Below are 21,041 nucleotides of genomic sequence, written 5' to 3'. Positions count from 1 at the left end.
CTAAAGGTTCCTTAGCCCCTTGTCTAGATGACAAAGAGGGAGGCTGGAGAGCTTGTGCCAGGGCCGTGAGGCAGTGGAAGTCCAGAGTGCTTTCAGCAATTATGGGTATGTGACAAATACACATCTCCAAGACGGCTGACAATGAGGCTAGAGGGGGTCACACGAAGTCACCCTTGAGCACAGGGCAACCAGGAGCCAAAGAGGCATCAGGTAGAGGGATGGGCACGTGGGCTTGTGGCTTGAGTCTCTGTTCCAGCAAAGTAGATGCATGGGGGACTCACTCGTGTTTGTAGAACCATCGTTTCCTTCCACGACACAGAGGAAGGGGGTAGTATGTGGAAGTCTGAGGGGTCCCAAGACTCCTGTATTCCTCCCATTTCTGGCATGACATGGCTCACTCTCATTTGACCCATGGCCATGTGGATTGTGGGGGTGGCACTGGGGTTCATCACACATCAACACACAGGTGTGAGGGCCCCTGCAGCCCCTGGAGCAACAGGCATCCATCCATCAGCATGCCTGGGCTGTAGTGGGAAGCAGCAGCCCTGGGGCTGGCAGGGATTTTCCATAGTCCTGAGCCCATCTCTGCTGAAGCTCCTGCAGGCTGGAGGCCTCTGGGTGCAGCCCAGTGGGGGTGATAGAGGTCAGATCATCAAGCCGGTGACAGGGTGATGCTCCCAGGGCCAGTACCATAAGCCTGTGACCATGGGCTGATCCCTGATTCTCAGCTGAGCCTATGACCCCAGGGCTGAGCCCTGATCCTGGTTTGACTCATTTTATGGAAACCATGGCTTTGTTCCAGGTAGTAGCATCTGAGTGCTTTGTGGATGACAGACTAGTGTGACAGAACCTGCAGCCTAGGTTGTCTTTCCTGGGACTGGCTGGGACTCTTTCCTCTAGTATAACACTGTATGCTCTTGGTGGCTTTTTTTTTTAAATCACTTTTTCTGTATTGAGTACAGTAATGTCAGAGTAGAAATTTTTTTTTGTTTTGTTTTGTTTTTCGAGACAGGGTTTCTCTGTGTAGCCCTGGCTGTCCTGGAACTCACTCTGTAGACCAGGCTGGCCTCGAACTCAGAAATCTGCCTGCCTCTGCCTCCCAAGTGCTGGGATTAAAGGCGTGTGCCACCACCGCCCAGCAGTAGAAATTTCTTAACAATTCTAAGGTGGATTTATTAAAAAATGTATGATAGAATTGAATAATGATTATTGAATCAACTAGGAACTTAGAGAAAGTCTTCTTCTTCTTCTTCTTCTTCTTCTTCTTCTTCTTCTTCTTCTTCTTCTTCTTCTTCTTTTAAGATTTATTATATGTATGTGAGTACACTGTAGCTGTATTCAAACACACCAGAAGAGGGCATCAGATCCCATTACAGATGGTTGTGAGCCACCATGTGGTTGCTGGGAATTGAACTCAGGATCTCTGGAAGAGCAGCCAGTGCTCTTAACCACTGAGCCATCTGCCCAGCCCTTAGAGAAAGTTTTATAAAGAAGAGAGTATAAATTAAGCAGTTTCCCCTGGTTACATAATTATTCTCAGAAAGGTACAGAGAGGAGTCCTTGCGAGAATAGACAAGGGAAATTAACGAATACACATGAACATGACGATATGAGTTCAGAAACAAGGAACCAATCTATGTAAATACCAAAACCCCAAGGATTTAGACAATAGAAAAGGATGGTCAACAGGCAACCAGATCTTGTGTCAATGTAGTAAACTTTTTATTATGGCCATGGTTATACAGGACAAAAACAAAGATACTAGCCAGGCAGTGGTGGTGCCTGCCTTTAATCCCAGCACCTGGGCAGAGGCAGGTGGATTTCTGAGTTCGAGGCCAGCCTGGTCTACAGAGTGAGTTCCAGGACAGCCAGGGCTACACAGAGAAACCCTGTCTCGAAAAACCAAAAAAAAAAAAAAAAAAAAAAAGTGATCTGCTTCCTTGGAACATGTTTGAAGATTATAAAACTGAAATCACATGCTTTATGACACTGAAATGAAGTGAATAGAGAGGCTTGAGCTATTTGGGGCCTTCTCAGGTCTTTAAGACATGCTGGAGCTGGTCTCTAGCACCTGACCCTGGGCTGAGTCCAAGTCCTAGCTGATCTCCAACTTGGAATCTCAACTGCAGACAAGATAGTTGACCGGTTAGCTCAGTTGGTTAGAGCGTGGTGCTAATAAAGCCAAGGTTGCGGGTTCGATCCCCATACGGGCCAAGGCCGGAACATTTTGCAGGAGGATTTCTGAGTTCGAGGCCAGCCTGGTCTACAGAGTGAGTTCCAGGACAGCCAGGGCTACACAGAGAAACCCTGTCTCGAAAAACAAACAAACAAAAAAAAACTGCAGACGAGGGAGGGTTGGGGTTCAGAGATCATTCAGAACTTCTGTACCATCCTGCTCCTTCTGACCCCTCCCAGAGAATTCCATCTCTCCATGGGGACTAAGAATGAACCTGTAGGCCTGTGTGTGCACATGTGTGTGTGCATTCATAAGTGTGTTCAGGAGTGTGTGCATGTGTGTCTGAGTGCATGCATTGTGTATGCGCTTAAGTATATATGCATGCATGAGTATGTGTATACAAGTGTGTGCATGCACGTGTGCACATGTGTGTGCACCTGTGTGCATGCCCATGTATTGTGTATGCCTGTGTATGTGTGTGCATGAGTGTATGTATGTGCATGCTTGTGTACATATATGTGTGTATTGTGTACATATGAGTATGTGTGTGTGAATGCATGGCTGGAAATGAGCCTACAGCCGTGTGTGTGTGTGTGTGTGTGTGTCTGTCTGTGTAGGACAGAGGTCAGCCTCAGCTGTCTCCCTTGCTCTCAATCTTGTTTTCTGAGGAAAGCCCCTCGCTGACCTGGAGCTCACCAGTTCATATGGGCTGTATGATCAACAAATCCCAGGCATCCTCCTCTCTCCTCCTCCCAGTGCTGGGGGACAGGCACACACCAGGAAGTGTAGCTCTTTCCACAGGTTCTGGAGATGTAAACTCAGGCCCTCGTGTTGGACATCCCACAGCCTTTTGATGGCAGGCAGTACTGCAAGAGTAACATCTTCCCTGTGTACCCTGCCCCCACAACTCTGTCCGTTCTTCAAGCCACTTCCTCAGTCACTCTTGGCTTTTATGCCTCCAAACTACCTCTTTCCCAAGCACTTTCTTTTTCAGAAATGTTTGGACAACCTGATCTTCCTGGTTTCCACCATGCTCCATGGCTGGAAAGAGTAGACAAGGTTTTTTTGTTTGTTTTGTTTTTTGTTTTTGTTTGTTTGTTTTTTGAGACAGGGTTTTTCTGTGTAGTCCTGGCTGTCCTGGAACTCACTCTGTAGACCAGGAAGCCTCGAACTCAAGAAATCCGCCTGCCTCTGCCTCCCAAGTGCTGGGATTAAAGGCGTGCGCCATCACCGCCCGGCAGTAGACAAGGTCTTGAACATGGCTGCCCAGCCCTGAAATGAGCAGAGGGACCAGCCACTGACTCCTCAGGGCCAGTCCTTGATGACAGGGGACCTCTGCCCAGTGCGGGACCAGCATTCCTTCTGAGAATGCTGTGGGACCTGAGGCTTTTTTTGACCCTCTCTGTGTAAAGGATGCTATTGTCTAGGGTTGGGGCAGGGGCTGGAGATCCCTTCCCCAGGCTCAGGGCCATCTGCCCATCTGGTGAGGGTCTTGGCTCTTGTTAGGTCCTAAAACTGCTTCTCTCAGCCCCAGCTTATAAGCCTGTTGGGATTTCATTCCTGAGGCCACAGGCTGCAATGACAGAGGAGACCTGCTCCCAGACTGGGGAACGATTCACCACATCACTCAGGGTGGGGGCTCCATGCCCATCTCCCATGGACTCAGGACCAACTCTTTCCCTGATACTTCAAAGAAGCTACAATTGAGACCTCCTGGGTCCCTTAACACACAACAGGAGCCAGGTGTTCTATGTGGGCAGCTCAGGCCTGGGGTCACTGATGGCTTTGTCAGAAGTACCCCAGGCTCCCACACTGTGGCCTTTTAAGGGCTCTTTGCATCTTCCCACCTGGGCCAGCTGGAACATACCTCTCTGGCTTCCCTGTGTACTCACTGTGAAGATGGGGAAACAGAGGCTCAGAGGAGCCTTGGAATTCACCGCTGCCCACTCTATCTCCATCTCCTCCTATGCATTGTTTCTGTTTGTTTTCTGAGACAGGGTTTCTCTGTGTAGTCCTGGTTGTCCTGGAACTCACTTTGTAGACCAGGCTGGCCTCAAACTCAGAGATCCACGTGCCTCTCCCTCCCAAGTGCTGGGATGACCACTGCCTGGCTCCCTCAGCATTCTTAAGAGTAGCGCCCCTACTTCCAGAACATCTCAGAAACCCTCATTTACAGTCCTAACCCACCTGCAGCAGATGGGTCTGTGCTAAAATCTGGATCTATCTGACCTCAGGCCTCTTGTTTGGGGTATAGACCATTCTCTGGAAACTGTGTGTGGTTGGGGAGGTTCCAGCCTCGGCTGGGGAGGACTCTAGCCTTACTAGTGCTGCAAGTGGTGAGACAAGCTGGTCCCAAGGTTATCTCAATTGATTATTGTTCACAGTTACAGAGAAACTCCTGTTCTATACTTTCCCCCTTCTCACTACTGCATTTGACTAGAGATAGAACAGAACAAAGCCCCCCCCTACCCTGCAACCCCCTATTGTGCTTCAACTTGGGCTGTCTAGCTCACCTGGGTGTCTAGCTTGGTAATAGGGAGACCCCACCATGTGCTACTTCTTCAGAATAAAACACTCTTTGCGTTTACACACTGTTTGAGTCCAGTCTTCAGAGAATCATGGACCCTCACAGCAGCAGCGCCATCTGTGAGGATGGGAGGCTCTGTGACATCCATCCAGGAACCTCAAGGGATTTTATGTTCCTATAGGATTGTGAACAAGAGCTGGAAAACACATCATCCCAAGCCTGGGCCTCAGTATCCTCCTCCTGATTGTTAAGAACTTGGCCTGGACTGGTGTGGGGCACACATCTTTAATCCCAGCAGTAAGGAGGCCGGGGAATCTCCATGAATTTGAGGCCAGCTTGGTCTATAGAATGAGTTCCAGAACAGCCAAGACTATGTAGAGAGACCCTAAAATGAATGAATGAATGAATGAATGACTCGGCATCTCCCTGCCTCCCATCCCCCCAGTGTTGACAGCAATGAAATCCAGCTAGAGTCAGGGAAACTCAATGTGACAGAAACCTGGCAGCCCCCTTGTTGCCCGCCCCCGGACTGTCCTCACCCTGGGGGCCCTGACACGTCGGGGTCTGCCTGCCCTGGCACTCCAAACTTGCCAGGTTCATGCAGCGTAAGTTTCAGCTGGTGGTGGGCGAAAAGGTGGGCCAGGCGTGCTTAATTTCCAATTTCTGGAAATAAATGTCACCAGGCCATCTTTTGTCAAGTAGAGGGAAGAAATTTAAAAAGAAAAGAAAAAGAGCCCCTTGCCAAATAGTGTGCAAGGAAACAAGACCTTGTAGGTGCAGGGCAGCTGGAGGCAGAGAAAATTCCAGAGACCATGCAGGGCCAGGAACAAAGGGGCCTTTCTCTCAGGCATGTCTTGAGGAGTAGAGGTGTGGTGGTTTGAAAAGTTTAAAAAAAAAAAAAAAAGGAAGAAAGAAAGAAAGAAAGAAAGGGAGAAAGGGAGGGAGGGAGGGAGGGAGGGAAGGAGGGAGGGAGGGAGGGAAGAAGGGAAAGAGGGAGGGAGGGAGGGGAAAAAAGCTAAGAATTTTGCCAGAAGGAAAACAGTGAGGCTGTAAGGAAGAGGTTAAAATCATAAGGTTTTTTAGGGCTTTTATTTGGGGGACTTTCTTTTTCTAGGACACCTGTCCCACCCTAGGATAAGGAAAAAAAAAAAGCTAGGAATGTCAACAACCTGGGCAACAGGCCCAGCGCCACAGGGAGCGTATGGAGACGCCACGTGCTGAAGACATTCTGGAATCTGTCCCCATCCGCCCTGCCATCCCATTAACATTCTCTAGAGAGCCATAATTTCACCCTCCCTGGACTCTCAGAATGTTCCGGAAGCTCTCAGTTACAGCTGGAATCCACCTGCCAGCTACTGAGACTTTCAGCAGCTGGGCTGCAGTCTTCAGACCTGTTACCTCCTAAATCAGCGTGGTGACAATTCCAGAAACTTTAATGTCCGAATAGGAGGAGAATTCGGTATAATGCCAATCTGCCTCTCACGCTCCCAGGACCCTCTGCTTCTTCACTGTTCTGACCCCAGAACCTGTGCCCATGTGGAGTGGTGCCTCATATTTCTGCAGGGGCTGTGACTCAGGGGGTAGAGGACTCACCCAGCATGCATGGGGCCCAGGTTCCACCCTCAGCTACAGAGCAAGCTGGAGGCCACAGCCTGGACTATATGAGACCTGCCTGCCTCACTCGGGGAAATTATCATCTCCCACTCCCTAGCGTGCCTGCTCCTCCTCAGAGCAACATCCTGTGTGGCCATCCTTGCATCATTTACCCTGGCTTACCCGTATCACCAGCTTCTTTGTCTCTGATAGTTTCCTCACTGTCAGACAAAGGAATGGAAGCTCAATAAATTGAATGAATGAATGAATGAATGAATGGGCATCCTAAGTTTGATTCCCAAACCTCCCCACCTTGACAGACTCTACCCTCAGACCTGTGGAGCACAACCTAGATCCCCAGGTCCTAGAAGAGGCGGTGTCTGAATGGGCTTGGACAGACTCTGGGGCCTGGGCTCCCAGAGAGACCCCCCGCTGGGCCCTAGGAGCCCTTGGCCCCCCACTGGCTTTGGAGAGGCCTCAGGTGAGCTGGGGCTTCCAGGGTGACACGGGTGGGGTGACACTGGCTCTGGACAGAGTCCTGGGTGGCAGGCACAGGCAGGCTGGGGCTGCTGGGCCAACAAGAATGAATAAACAGCATCTTTCCGCAGCGGGCTGGGGGTGGGGGACGCTTTGAACCTCCAGCTTGACTGGGGATGTTTGCACAGGGCTGGCAGCCAGGGGGGTGTCATCAGAACTAAAATTAGCCTGTTTCCCGCTCAGCCCCTCCCCGGCGGCCAGGAGGAAGGCTGGAGCCTGGCGGGGCCCCCAAGTATGGTGGGCCAGACAGGAGGCATAAATCAGAGCGGTTGCTCCAGCGAGCCACCAGGGTGTCCGCATAGCTATTGCTGGCCTATTATTTCCATTTGACAGACAGAGAAACTGAGGCATGGTAACATGAGCTCACAGTCACAGGGCCCACAGAGTGGTAAAATCCAAATTCAATGCAGGGCCCATGGATGACAGCATCGTTTTTGACAGCTCCCTGAAGGCTGAAGAACCAGAGTAATGTTAACTGGGGAGAGGCGCAGGGCCTTCGCCTTGCTCGGGGACTTGACTGGGAGCTAAGAGGTACTTCTCTCTGCTGATGCACTAAGGAACCAGGGCTCATTCAGGGCTCCACACTGACCACGCTCCTAGCCCCTCACTGGGGGATTCTAGACGGGGTTCCACCTCTGAACTTTAAGCAGCTGTTTTTTTCTAGGCAAATTCCCAAGAGGTGTCTTCACCTCTTCAGTTCTGTCAGAGTCCCCAAATTTTGATCCCAGTGGTTCAGTTGAAGGTCGCCTGGAGAAGGATCTGGAGTTAGCCCTGCACCATTGACAGGTCATCAAGGACATCTGCTTCAGTTTGCTTAAGTTCCCAGTCACTCTGGGTCACCAGGAGTCCCTACCTCCCGCAGACAGTTGGAACAAGCACAAGCTCAAGCACAAGCTCGCCCTGCTAGGAGACTCCCTCTCCGATTTCTCACCTTCTGTGGTTCCTCCTGCACTTCAACTCAGGCAGCTGCAGCTCCCCAGAGCCATCCAGCCTTAGAAAAAGGTCCAAGTTGGCTTTAGAGGCAAATACCTGTCATCCCAATAAGAGGTTGAGTGAGGCAGGATTATGAGTCCCTGGGCCACTGCGTGGCAAGAGGCTGTCTCAAAACAGAAAAGCAGGCCTCAAGGGTGTTTAATGAGGGCCATTCAAAAAGGCCTCCTTGGTGTCAGTCAGGTGACTACTGATGGTCTTTCCAGGTGTCAGGTGTCAGAGACCAGCTGCGTAGGAGGGGACAGCAGGCCACCTCTCCTCCTTTCCATCCCCCCCCAACCCTGCCTGTCAGTCCGTTCCACATTGCTGGTGATTTATTCTTAGTGGGGGCAGGGTGGGAAGGCAGGATGGTGAGGGTCAGGACGGTGCGGGTAGGAGGGGCACCCACTCCTACAGCTGGTGGCTGGATAATGGGAGTCAGAAGAAATGAGCACAGGCTAGGAAGGGAGCCCTCAAAGGACCGGCCTGAGACAGGAAGTATCCATACCCTGCTCCCCACACTCACATCCAGTTTCTTCTACTGTTTCGAGAGGAGAGGCCAGAGACAGCCTGTGGCTATCCCCGGACCATGTAGATGGGAAACAGGTCCTGGATCTCTAACTGCCAAGGGGGCCTCTGTGGGGGCTGAGTGAGGCTGCACATGTGACAGCCAGGACATTTGGATCTTCCCAGCTGTGCTGGGGACTTGAAAGAGACTCAGCTCCCTGGGTTCTCCTGAACTAGCCTTTCGGCCTCCTGCCCTTAAATCAATCCCCATGCTGCTGCTTGCCTTTCCTCTCCTCCATGGATGTCTGGATATAACAGTAAGGCCAAGGGCGGTGGTAATTTCCCACAAAGCTAATTTGCTCTGACCACAGGATCCCACTGTCACATTCTCAGTATTTACCCAAAGAAGATAAAAACTTGTGTCTATCTAAGCCCACACGTATCTGTTTGTTGAACTATTAATGTGATCTCTGTGATTTGGAAGCCAGCAGGCTATGGAGGTGGAGCCGGAGAAGGATGACTTTTGGGCCATACAGTGAGACCGTATCTCAGGAGCAGTGGCAGGAACAGGGCAGTGAGTGTCCGCAGTCCGTCCTTGGTGAAGGGAACAATATGCAGTACATCTAGAAAATGGGTAGTGTGCCGCTTTACACAAGGGGCCAGTGGGCATGAAGACTAGAAAAGTCCTTCAAATGGACATGACTGAGTGTAAGGAGCCACTTTGGAAAGTTGGTGGTCCTTGAGCTACAGGGGAGAGAAGTGCAGAGGTGAAACATGGAGGATTTTAGGGTAAGGAAAATTTCCCACCATCCTAGAGCAGTAGACTGGTCCTTTTTCACACTTAGAGACTCTGGGGTCTACCAAGCCTTGGTTTCTAACAGGTATTGATAGTACCTATCAGTAGCAACAAACGTCCCTGTTTGTACAAGTCTGGGACCTGTGTGAACAAAGGAATAACAATGGTGGTTTATGGGACTCTGTCCTTCAGGCTCGGTTTTTCTATAAATTGAAAATTGTTCACTAATTAGCACTTTATAGCCTGTGGGTACAGGGCAGGCTCCCCCAGGAGTGGGCTTTAATGAAGAGTGGGGAGTGGCATTCTCAAGAGGGCTAAAATATTATACTGCCATTAAAAAGAGCAGACAGCTCTCCAAATGCCAGGATAGGATCTGAGCTGCAGTTAGAGAAGAGACGAGGCCAGCAGAGCCCTGAGGAGAAAAGAAGCACAAAGACAGGAGGCCTGCTGGCAGGAGAAAGGGGACACCAGGTGGGAGTGGCTAAGACTCATTCTCAACAGCCTCTGGAACCTTCAGGGCAACCCAAGTGTGTTTTACCTATTGAAACAGACACACCGTAAAAGTGTATTTTAGACATATAAAGACAAAGCGATTTCTTTAATGAGTGGACCTGCAAGTTTCCAGCCAGGTCCTGGCAGCTGTGGCCCATTCCATGCGTGTGTGGGTGGGATACCCCCAACCCCCCTTCCTCCCCACCCACGACCTGGCTCACACCTTCCCTGCTCAGGATTAGGACCTACAGGGCCTTCCAGAGATGAGGGAGGCAGTGACCACCCACCCAGCACTTCTGGAAAGCCTCAGGGCCCTGGCAGGCTGTGAGGGGCCTGTGTGTGCTAACAGGGGTAGGGGAAGGGGGCTTGCTTCTAGGACCCAGGAGTAGAAGGCTGTGTGTGCGCCTCAGTTTCCCCCTGGTTGGTGGGCCAGTGCTGCCCCTGGGAGAGGGCTTTACTAAGACAGAAAGTTTTTCATTTGACTTTCTTCAAAACGGGGTTTTCTGTAGCCCAGGCTAGTCTGAAACTCACTGTGACAGAAGATTCTCCTGACTCCACCTCTAGTATTGGGATGGCAAGAGTGCCCCACCCAGGCCCCCTGTGGCCTAGGCATGCTCTGAGAGTCTGCCTGAACAGCTCCCACCCCAACTTACCTTGTCCTGTGGTAAATACACCTTAGCTTAGGCTTGACCCAAGATCCCTGGCTGTCCTGGCTAGGCCGCTCTTCAGCAGAAGCCAGACTCACATTTATTTGTGTACTCTGTGCCAAAGTCAGAGGACAATCCAGGAGTCTGTTCTCTGTTTCCACTGTGTAGATTTCAGAAATTGAACCTGGGTTGCTAGCTCAGGCCTCAGTGGCCAGTGCCTAACCAGAGGCCTCTCTCAGACGGTAATTTCATGTATAATTATTTGAACTTTGCTGAGATGGGACGAGGGGTGTAGCAGCCAAAACCTAGCCCAGCTTCACACAGGGACACACAGGACGAGATAACACAACACGAGATGACATGACAACACGGTGCAGCTGCCTGTCAGGATGGGGTGTGTGTGCTTCAGTTGAGAACCACAGGAGATATGCAAAAGCTGTAGACACCAAGTAGGAAGAGTCCTTCAGGCGGCGGCAGGGACGCCTGTGTGCAGAGCCTAGGGCAGGACGGGCCTGGTGTGCTGGAGCATAGAGGGGCTTGGTGTGCTGGAGCATAGAGGGGCCTGGTGTGCTGGAGCATAGAGGGGCTTGGTGTGCTGGAGCATAGAGGGGCTTGGTGTGCTGGAGCATAGAGGGGCTTGGTGTGCTGGAGCATAGAGGGGCTTGGTGTGCTGGAGCATAGAGGAGGTCTATGTGGCTGGAGCAGAAAGAACTTGAGCCTTGGCCCCGAGGTAGATGGAGGCAAGAGGTAGGACTCCTGTTGACACTTTTGTTCACCAGCTGAGACCCCATGGGCCACTTGTGGCCAAGCCAGGGTTCTCGTAGCTTGTGTAGGGATGGGCTCTAGAAAAGGGAATGCCTATCATCACCAGCATCTGCTCTGGACCAAGGACATCTTGTCTCTGCTGACACCCCTCCCTGTTAGGTTCTCTTGTAGGCCTTCAGGGAGCCAGACTGGACCTGTGTTGCCATGATGGTCCCACTGCTCCATACAGAAGGCTGCCGGGACATTCCAGATGGGGGCCTCTGTGTGGAGGTGACGTCAGCCCCTCTCTGGCTAGTAAATGTTTATAGCCAATGGGGCCTGGGTTTGGGGCTCCCTGGAGCCTGGTGAGCAGCCACCCCATCCTGCCCCTTTCTGGGGGTCTGGATGCAGGGGCTGGGGGGAGGGGGCTAGCAGGCCACTCTAGCCCTGGCAGCTGGCCCAGAAAAGGCTGGGTGGGCTATGTGCAGAGCCAGTGGCACCCTGAAAGGCAAGGGGGCAAGAAGCAGAATGTTGTCAGCTGTGAATGTTCCTTCTCAGCCCCATGGAAGACAAAGACATGGTGGTAACCAGTGAGCAAGGCAGCACCATGCCAGGCCCTGCTGGAGCTCCTTCTGTCCCTCAGGTTGGGTGAATGGGAAAGGAGATGGAGGCCTGACGTAGTTACAGGACTGCATTCCTGAGCAGCTACCCCAGTCCATTCTAACTTTTATGGGGACACAGTCAGAACCAGGACTAGATACACAAGGCCCAACTGGGAGGGACCTGTTGTGATGACCAGAGAGAAGCCATTCTTCCCATTTCCTGGGCAGAGCTGAGGCTTGGTGCCTGTGTTGAGGGACACAGGCAAGAGTCCAGGACTCAAAGCATCTGAACTCCAGCACTCGGGGCTTGGGCCCCTGTACCTTCTGTGCCTCTTGGGGTTTCCTATTCCTTTCTTGGAGAGCCCCAAGTCTAGCTCAAACAAACAGCCCTCAAGGTTAACCCTGAGCTAGCACCTGGGACTACAAAGGATGGGTTGCTGGGAGGCAGGGGGATACATGCCACCCAGGTTGGGCCCCAGACCAGGTCTAATCTTCCAGGAGGGCAAATGATATGGCCCTCCACCAACGAGTGTTTGGGCCCAGCAGGGGCCTCATGAGCCAGGCTTCTCAAGCAGGACCCAGTCCTTGATTTATGGCCCTGAAGCCTGCTGGAGCCCACTGCTTCCTCCAAGGTTGCCAGGAAGCTCAGCCAGTGCTGGGCTGGGCGTCGCTAGCATTCCAGGGCCGCCTAAATCAAAGGCTGTCAGTTGCTAGGCAAGGATCCTACAAGGCAGGGATTGGGCCCTGTGTCACCTGGCTAGGCTGAAAAGGCTCCATCCTCGACCCTGGGCTTGCAGAGGCCTGCAGGATAGGACAGCCTGTCCAGGGCTCTCTGCTCCACTGCCCAGAAACTTGGAGCAACTGATGTGTGTGGCCCAGGCGTGTTTTCCAGAAGCTGTTGGCTTTGGGGATAGGCCCAGGAGGGGAAGTCCACAACCTGCGCGTGGGGGTGGCCGGGTTGCCATTCACTGGTGGCTGACCATGGGGATCTGAGTTGTATCTGTCAGCCGTCTCTGGGCAGCCCACAGCAGGCTGGTGGGCAGGAGCATGTGGTCTTCCCCCTGATTGCCTGTGAAACTGTGTGACAAGTGCAGGCCTGGGCCTCTGTCACCTCATCTGCCTTCTGCTATGCCCCTCCCCCATGGCTGTCTCATGCCGCAAGCCTGCCTTTAGGACACTGCACACCAGGACATATAGCATTTATTTGCCATGGGGGTTTGGCTCACACCTTGGGGGTGGGAAACAACTCCCAGCCTTCCAGCTTGCCAATCTTGAACAGGGCGGCCGCAGTGCCCATGTAGACACAGCCCATGGCTGCAGTCCCATAGCTGTGAGCTGTGGAGAAGGACAGCATCAGGCATGGGGTGCTCCAGGTGTGACCCAAGAGCCTCCCAGGGAGATGGGATCTGATGGAGCTAGACTTCTTCAGGGACCTCTCTAATAGTCCAGCAATAGAGTTAAGGAGATGGAGAAACTGAGGCCAGGCTGTCCTGCACCAACTATCCTTTAGCTCAAGAGACACTGTGTGGGGAGGATGGATGTGGTCAGCCCTGACTCCTGACTTCCCTGCTCAAGACTTTTCCCACTGTTTTTCCACAGTTGAACTGAGGGCTGGCATGGCTTTCCTGTCCACAGACCCCCAGGACTACAAAGAGGGAGAGGAAGGCAGCTGGGGCTAAGTCTGTCTAAGTCAGAGTCAGGATGTGGGTCACATGGTGACCCACATGGCCCCTGGTGGGCAGAGACAGCTGCATTAGTTCCCACAATTAGTCCCATATTAGTTCACATTAATGGTGAAAGGACAGGTAGGGATGCCCACTGCAGGACAGGCCTCTTCTCACTATGTTTGACAGAGGTGGCAGGGCAAGACAGAGCGTGGCAGGCTGGACTGCTGTCGAGAAGGTAATGACTGCCTTCAGCAGGAGTGGGACAGGGAGGGAGGGGCTGCAGTGATCAGTGACTACACATTGTCCCAGGGGATGGCCACTCACTTCGTGCTCCCAATGTCAGGCCTCCTGCGCAGCCTCCAATGAAGTAGTTCAAGGGGTCATCTGGCTTCTCTCGGACCTGGGCACTGACACAGGTGGTGAGGCCAAACATCGCTCCAACAGCAGCTGTAAGAGGCAATGGGGGTTGGAGGTGGAAAAACAGAGGCAGTGTGGAGTTAGCACCTGATTGTCCTGTGCAGATAAAGCTGGGTGCCACCACCCTCTGCCCTTCTGAGCCCCTGGCCAGTCTTGTAGTCAGTCTCCTAGGACCCCACTCAGTGCTTCCGGTCACCTCTGAATGGACTCTGTCACTGTCAGCAGGACACTAGCTCACCTGCAGTGAATGTGTACCGGCCAACTCTGGCCACTGCTTCCAGGGCGGAATCTGCCGGGTTGTGTATGATACTGTATGTGGAGCCTATTATGCCTGTAGGAGAGAGAGAGGGGAGAGGTTGCTGGGATGTCTTCCCAGGATACAGCAGGACGGGAACCCAGGGCCACAGCTGCCAGGCCAGAGCCTAGGGCCAGCTCTTGCCTTTCCCAATAGCTGGGTTGATGATGGTTCACAACACTTGACCCAGACTTCCTGCCATCAATATGCAGCTGCCACAGTGCCTCCTCTGGTCTCATCAAAGGCCATATTTTCCAAGGGTCTGGGACCTCGGCCTAATCCAACTTGGCAGTAACTGGACTCAGGATGCCAATCCTTCCTTCCACGTGCCGGCAGCTTGGCCCAGACGTGTCCCTACATCTGGCTGGCTCCATTCCTCCCACGCTCACCCCACTGCCACGCCAGTCAGCTTTTCCATCTCCTCCACTCCCTGACACTATATTTTACACCATGGTTTACACAACAAGTCGAGGCCAAGGTGGGTGCTGAGCCAGGAGCCCAGGACTTGGTGGGCTGCAGGGCAGGCACCATAATCAAGCCAGACCAGGCACAAGCAGCTCCACTCCACCGTGCACAGCTCTCTGGGACAGCTGACGCGGGGTGCTACAGGGGCAACAAGGCCCACACTATCCCTCATCCTCCAGGCTGGATGAATTCTGCTGTTACTCCCTTTCCTGGGAGGTGAAGCGGCCCACAAAAGCAGAGCCACTGGCCTGAGATGGCCCAGCATAGCTGGTCATAATAGGGCAGTGGGTCTGGCCCCTCAACCCTTCTCTAGCCTCAGGGGATGTCACACACACACCCCCTTCCTGGTGAGCTCTAGAGTTCTGATCTGAGCATTGAGCATGTACAGATCTTGAGGTTCAGTCTCAACACAGACTGAAGACCCTAGCGGGGCCTCAAAGATGAGGCTGGGTGCTGAGCTGGAGGCCTCAAAGGCCTTGTAGCTCCCTCCACAGCCCAACCATCCCTCTGCCTCAACATCAGCGTGGCTTCTGTGTACACAGGGTGTGAGAATGGGTTGCTGGGATGTCTTTCCCAGATCCAGCAGGACTCACTTGATCACAGGGCCACTGAGAATCTTGATTGGGACTGGTGAGGCCACTGGAACCCTGGGTGACTTTGGTGACCACAACTAACAAGCCAGGGGTCACGGAACCCAGACCGACTGCCCTCCACCCTCTAACTACTCCCCTGTGAGGATTCTCCCATGGCCCAGCAAAAACACAGGCAGGCCTCAGCACCACCTGCAGCATGGGACCCTCCAGGAGCAGCTGCACCCATGAGCCATCCACTCCTAATGGAGTGCTGAGCTGGCAGGGCAGAAATTCATCCACTCACTCACTCACTCACTCACTCACTGTGTGCCACAAGCCACGTTCATTCACTCATCCATCCTTCCACTGAGGACCACAAAGACCTCACTGTGAGTTCCACCATGCCTCCAAGTTGCTGGGTCCTGCTGGAAAGGCAGGGTCACTGCCTTCCTGCAATTTCCCCCTTAGGGGAGCCAAGCTGGGAGCTTGGGGACGGAGGAGGTAGGATACAAGGAAGAGTTTTCAAACTAGACATAACTGCCCACCACCTCCCTCTGCAACTCCGCTTCCTCTCAACATCTACCCAAGACAGATTCCAGCCTGACCCCAAAAGCACACACCCCCCCATCCTCTGAATCAACACCCATGTTCTCTGCCTCTTTTTTTTTTTTTTTTTTGAGACAGGGTTTTTCTGTGTAGCCCTGGCTGTCTGGACTTTGCTCTGTAGACCAGGCTGGCCTCACAGAGATCAGCCTGCCTTGTGTCCGGAGTGCTGGGATCAAAGGCATGTACCACCACAACCAGGCTTGTTCTGTCCATTTTAAAATCCCCCAATCACCTGACCCCTACAGCACTTGCTTTGGGTAGACTCATGAATGTGAGACCCATGGACACACTGGAAATGCATGACTGATTGAGGCCTTGGGGGGATAGCATTAAGTCAGTAAATAAACCAGGGGTGCCGGGCACCTTAAGAGTCCCAAATGACCCCACGGCATCCCCCAAAAGATATCTGACCTTCCAAACAAGTGTGTCCTATTTGGAACCTTCCAGAATTAGGTGTTCATGGAGTTCCAAGCCAGCCTGGGTTTCATAGGGAGATCGTGTCTCGTGTCTCAAAATAATAGTAAATAGCGCTGGAGACATGGCTCGGGCTCAGTCCTGGAGAAATGGAAGAGTTCTTCCAGATGACCTGGGTTCAATGCCCAGCACCCACTCGGGCAGCTCACAACTCTCTGTAGCTCCAATTCCAGAGGATCGGACACACAAGACATACAGGCAAAACACCATGAACGTAAAATAAAAACTAAATCATTTTAGGGCAGCTGAAGCAGGAGGATCAGAAGTTACAGATCAGACTGGAGATGGGAGAATCAGGACCTCAAAAACTCCAATGACCCGATGACCCCTTAACCCTAAAAAAATCCCGACGATGCTAAAACGACCTTCACGTTTTCTCCAGCTTTTGCTCGCCGATATTGACCTATGACCTTTAAAGCCCCTAGGGGCTGACGGGTCTACGCCCCTCAAAAGTCTCAAGCTCCGACACTTTTACCGCCACGCGCCCCGGCGCCCCGGGACCTCCGCGTGCCCTCTGACTTTTGTTGCCTGCCTCCGCCCTCGGGCCCGCGCTCACCGCAAAGGCCGCCTAAGGCCGTGGTAATGTAGGTCTTGCGATGACAGTGGGTGCCGTCGGGGACCTCATTGTAGGATTCGAAGAACCGCTTCGCCATGGCTGCGCCTACCCCGCTCACTCTGCGGACCCTACCGCGTCTGGGCGAGCTGAAGGGTAACCGGCTAGGCTAACTCTCGCGAGGTTTTCAGCGCGCAACTTTATTGAGCGCCGCGGACACAAACATGGCGTGTGCGCATGCGCATTGCTCGTGTTTGTACGGAGGTCTTAAATTTTACGTAGCAAAAAACTGTAGTGCTCAGTCCGTAAGTGAATCTGGACAGACACCTGCGACGTCATTCCTGGGAAGGTAAACCGAAGGTATGAAGAAAAACGCCTCCAGCCCTAGCGAAGACGAGGTTCCTAGTACAGAGAATGTTGATCGTCCATCCAAGGGATTGATTGACAGGTTGACCGACCACTGCGGTACGGCGATTACACTGTCAGGCGGGGTCAGTGCTCGAACTTGACAGAAGGTAGGACAATCGCTGTGCAGATATTACAGCACGAGGCGGAACTCCACCTAGTTACCGGGAGCTGCAGTGATGTGGCGGGACATAGCGCAAAAGTGGCTGGCTACTCAGGGATCCGGGCTGTGTAGGGGGGCCGTACCTGCGCATCTGAAATCAGCACCGCGTGTAACTATTTGGGGGCGTGGCCAGGCGGGGCAAGAGGACCAATCGTAGCGTGAGGATTATAATTGACGGAGACCAGGCCCATTCTGCGCCGGTCTAAGTCTTCGCTGCACTCGGAGGCGTAGCCAGACTCAGGAGCTGGTCCTGAAAGGGACCTAAGCATTGGCTACGGGGCGTGGCCGCACTTAAGCCTGCCCCCTAGTAGAAACGTGGCCAATAGTGAGAGCCCGAGAGGAAGCACGCGCCTTCCTCCGGGGGCGAGTCTCTCTGACGTTACTTTGGAGTAGGCGGGACCTCTTGAGAAGGTTTAAATTAATGCAGCGGCAGCCTGTGAGCAGAGCGTCAGGAATCGGGTTTGGAGGCGGGGCTTTTTTGCGTTGTGGGCGGGACCTGGCAGGGTGGGGTGGAGCCTGCACGGCGACCCGGGGCCATGTCTGCGCCGCCACCTCTGCAGATCCGGGAGGCGAACGCTCACCTGGCGGCCGTACACCGGCGCGCCGCGGAGCTGGAGAGGCGGCTGCTGGCGGCGGAGCGCACGATGCGTGCGCAGGCCGAGCGCCTGGCCTACCACGACCAGCAGCTGCGTGCGGCCCTAGACGAGCTGGGTCGCGCCAAGGACCGGTGAGGCCCCGGAGGAGGCCCAGCGGACATCCCGAAGGAGGCGGGTGGAAAGGGCTGGGAACTGAGAGCAAAAATTCCCCAGAGCACTAAATGCCCGGCATCACAGCACTGGGGAAGCTGAGACTGGAGGATCAGGAGTTCGTTCGGGACATCCTCGACTACATGGGGAGTTAAGAGTATATCCTGGGCTACATGAGAGCGCTGTTAAAATGAAGCCAGCTGTTCCACAAGGCAGAGTACTGTGAGACTTGAGGGTGCTTTACCAATGACATCAGTGGCTCTGTGTGTAAAGACACTCACTTGCCACTAAGAATGACAAAGAATTTGATTCCATGGGGTAGAAGGAGCCAACCAACTCTTGCAAATTGTACTGTGACTTTCATGTTTGCTGTAGCATGTGTGCGCATATGCATATACAAGCACACAGAAGCAGAGGAGGAGGAGACATGGGAAGCCTCAGAGGGTTCCAGAGCAGGTTGATGCCCCCACCCCTACCCCCTGTAGGTAACCACCTTATTTGGTTCTCTCACCAGGGAGATTTCTGCCCTCCAAGAGCAGCTGCTGAGCTCTGAGGCGACAGTTCGAAGCCTACAGGCCGCCGTGGACCAGAGGGACCAGATGATCCAGCAGCTACAGCCTCGTGCTGACCTGCTGCAGGACATCACTCGACAGCGACCACCCCTGGCCGCACTGCTGGCCACCCTGGATGAGGCAGAGGAACTGGGCCCCTTGCCAACCATCCACAGCCATGGAGCCCAGCTACTTGCTGATGGGCCTGGCCCACCTCTGGGCAACAGCATGGGGGAAGAGGAGGGCCAGGATGACCAGCAGTGTGCTGTGTTTGGGACCACAGTGTGAGCTGCCTGGACAGATCTCAGAATGTGTGGTCAAGGCCCCTTGGGGATTCCACCACGCTTAGAGTCCTGGACATCACCAGTGTCCTAGAGGGGTCTTTAGACATGACCAGGTTCCTAGCTAAACATCAAAACAAGTGAAAAGTCAAGATCTCATTTACAACAGTTTCCCCCAGTGCTGGAGTATCTACTACATTCCACTGATTTTAAATAGTTTCAAAAACAAAAGAAGGCAAGTGGGTGGAACATTCTCCACCATGTGCGCATAAAGCACAGAGCCAGGCGTCCCAGCATCAGTGAGATGGTGGGGACTGACCTCTCATCTCCAGGTCTGAAGTCCTGTTTGTTTCCTGTTTGGTGTTTCCTGTTTGGTGCTTCCTGTCTCAGGAGTGTGGTGTGGATCTCTGCTAGGTTGACAGGTCCTACCTGTGGGGACTTTATTTGTATTTTTGCTTGAGATGGGGTCTCTCTCTGTAACCCAGGCTACCCTTGAATCCTTCCACGTACCTTGAATATAGATGTAAGCCACCATGCCCTGCTGACGGGAGCCCTCCATCCCTTTCAGTTCACTCACTGCCACCATGCCCTGCTGACGGGAGCCCTCCATCCCTTTCAGTTCACTCACTGCCACCATGCCCTGCTGACGGGAGCCCTCCATCCCTTTCAGTTCACTCACTGCCACCATGCCCTGCTGACGGGAGCCCTCCATCCCTTTCAGTTCACTCACTCTTGTGCCTCCTGAACCGTTCTTCATCCCAAGCAGAATCTCCTCTTTGTTTTATGTTTCATTGCTTCTGTGTAAGAAGACAAATCATTAACCTTGGATCTCTCTCCCATAGCTCTACCCTTCCTACTAGGAAGAACAGGTGGGTTGAGACACCACAACCAAGAGTTCCTCAGCCTTTGCACTATCTGTTCCCTCTGCCTCGATGTCTTTCCCTGGTCACACACTCTGTTCCTCCACACTCAGGTCTCCCTCAAATGCCCCCTTCTGGAGGGGCCTTCCAGCTGGCGTCTCTGAAGTAATTCCTGCCAGCTGGTCACTGCCTCCCTCGTACTGTGATTGGTTTTTTTGAAGCTTAGTCTTGTGTAGCCCAGGGTGGCCTCTAAACTTTTCATATAGCTTAGGCTGGCTTTGAACTGGTTTGGTTTGGTTTGGTTTTTTTCGAGACAGGGTTTCTCTGTGTAGCCCTGGCTGTCCTGGAACTCACTCTGTAGACCAGGCTGGCCTCGAACTCAGAAATCCGCCTGCCTCTGCCTCCCAAGTGCTGGGATTAAAGGCGTGCGCCACCACTGCCCGGCGGCTTTGAACTTTTGATCCTCCTGCTTCAGCATCTCCAGTATGACAAGCTTGTACCACCCACAGCCCCATCCTGGGACCACCTTTCCAGTGGGAAGGCAGTGGCTATGAAGCAGGGAATTGTGTCTTCTGTCTCCATCGGTGCCTAGCACAGCCCGGGAGGCCCTGCCTCAGCCAGGAGCCTCCTGGAAAGCTGATGAGCCCTTCCTGGTTTCTAGGGACAACAGTGTTTTTGTAGCAAGTCTCCTTTTGATACCCTAAGAGAATCTATTTTTTAAGTCCTGGTTTCTATGCTGTCTAGGGCCTAGATCACAGTGAGGGTACATTGCCTTTGTCCCCACAAACCCTTGCATCCAGAGGTAGTGTCTGTTGAGTTTTGTCCTGTGCTCAGGGAAGTTGTCCTTGAGCAGCCACCAAGAGAGAAGGTAGAGGCTGTTCCAGTCAGAAGGGCTTCCAGCCATCCAGTCTGCCCAGAGTCTGACAGGGACCCTCAGCATGGGAGACAGGCCCACTTTTTCTTGGGGATGGAGAAGGGAGCAATTTGTATAGGGGAAGGCAGGCTAGGGCTTGTCTGCACCAGAATAAACTGGATGTTTCTCAGCCTGGACGCTTACTTTTTTTCCCTGTTGAGTAGCGCGCTGCTAGGCTTCATACACACTTTACAGAGGGAGCTGGAACTAGCTGCCCTACAGCCTCCATGTTCAAGTTATTCCCAGAGACAATGGAAGCGCAGCCCAAAGAAGTGAAGAGAAACTACTTTGCATACAAGCCCAACCAAGGCTACTTCCAATTCAGGGGACAAAGGAATATTGAAAATTACACCTCCCAGGCTTCCCAGTCCCTCACTAGGGGATTGTAGGCAGGGCTCCACCCCTGGCCATGGCCCCGGCCCCTCACTGGAGTATCTTAGGTGGGGCTGTAATGCTAAGACACCCCTAGCATTGCATTTTATT

The 21,041-nt window shown here is 53.1% G+C and overlaps 2 protein-coding genes across 5 annotated transcripts; one reads left to right on the top strand and one right to left on the bottom strand.

The window, feature by feature from the left end:
* Nucleotides 1-12,774: 12,774 nt before the first annotated feature.
* On the bottom strand, nucleotides 12,775-16,862 carry Ndufa11 (NADH:ubiquinone oxidoreductase subunit A11). Its single transcript, XM_034497067.2, has 4 exons — nucleotides 16,643-16,862; nucleotides 13,913-14,005; nucleotides 13,582-13,704; nucleotides 12,775-12,925 (listed from the first exon to the last, which is right to left on the bottom strand). The coding sequence occupies exons 1-4, from the start codon at nucleotides 16,737-16,739 to the stop codon at nucleotides 12,813-12,815; spliced, it is 426 nt and encodes a 141-aa protein (XP_034352958.1). The 5' UTR covers nucleotides 16,740-16,862; the 3' UTR covers nucleotides 12,775-12,812.
* On the top strand, nucleotides 16,861-20,688 carry Vmac (vimentin type intermediate filament associated coiled-coil protein). Of its 4 annotated transcripts, XM_076932020.1 has the most exons (3): nucleotides 16,866-17,316; nucleotides 17,768-17,934; nucleotides 18,468-20,688. In XM_076932020.1, the coding sequence occupies exons 1-3, from the start codon at nucleotides 17,224-17,226 to the stop codon at nucleotides 18,790-18,792; spliced, it is 585 nt and encodes a 194-aa protein (XP_076788135.1). In that variant the 5' UTR covers nucleotides 16,866-17,223; the 3' UTR covers nucleotides 18,793-20,688. The 4 variants fall into 4 exon arrangements, with proteins under 4 accessions (XP_034352957.1, XP_076788135.1, XP_076788136.1 ...); XM_034497066.2 differs by lacking the exon at nucleotides 17,768-17,934 and having other exon boundaries at nucleotides 16,861-17,154; XM_076932021.1 differs by lacking the exon at nucleotides 17,768-17,934 and having other exon boundaries at nucleotides 16,873-16,999.
* The last annotated feature ends 353 nt before the right edge of the window (nucleotides 20,689-21,041 follow it).

Source organism: Arvicanthis niloticus, chromosome 3 (genome assembly GCF_011762505.2).
Source record: "Arvicanthis niloticus isolate mArvNil1 chromosome 3, mArvNil1.pat.X, whole genome shotgun sequence".
In the NCBI taxonomy this organism is placed as follows: domain Eukaryota; kingdom Metazoa; phylum Chordata; class Mammalia; order Rodentia; family Muridae; genus Arvicanthis; species Arvicanthis niloticus.
Note: the sequence above shows the minus strand (reverse complement) of the source record. Positions and strands in the feature narration are given on the sequence as shown.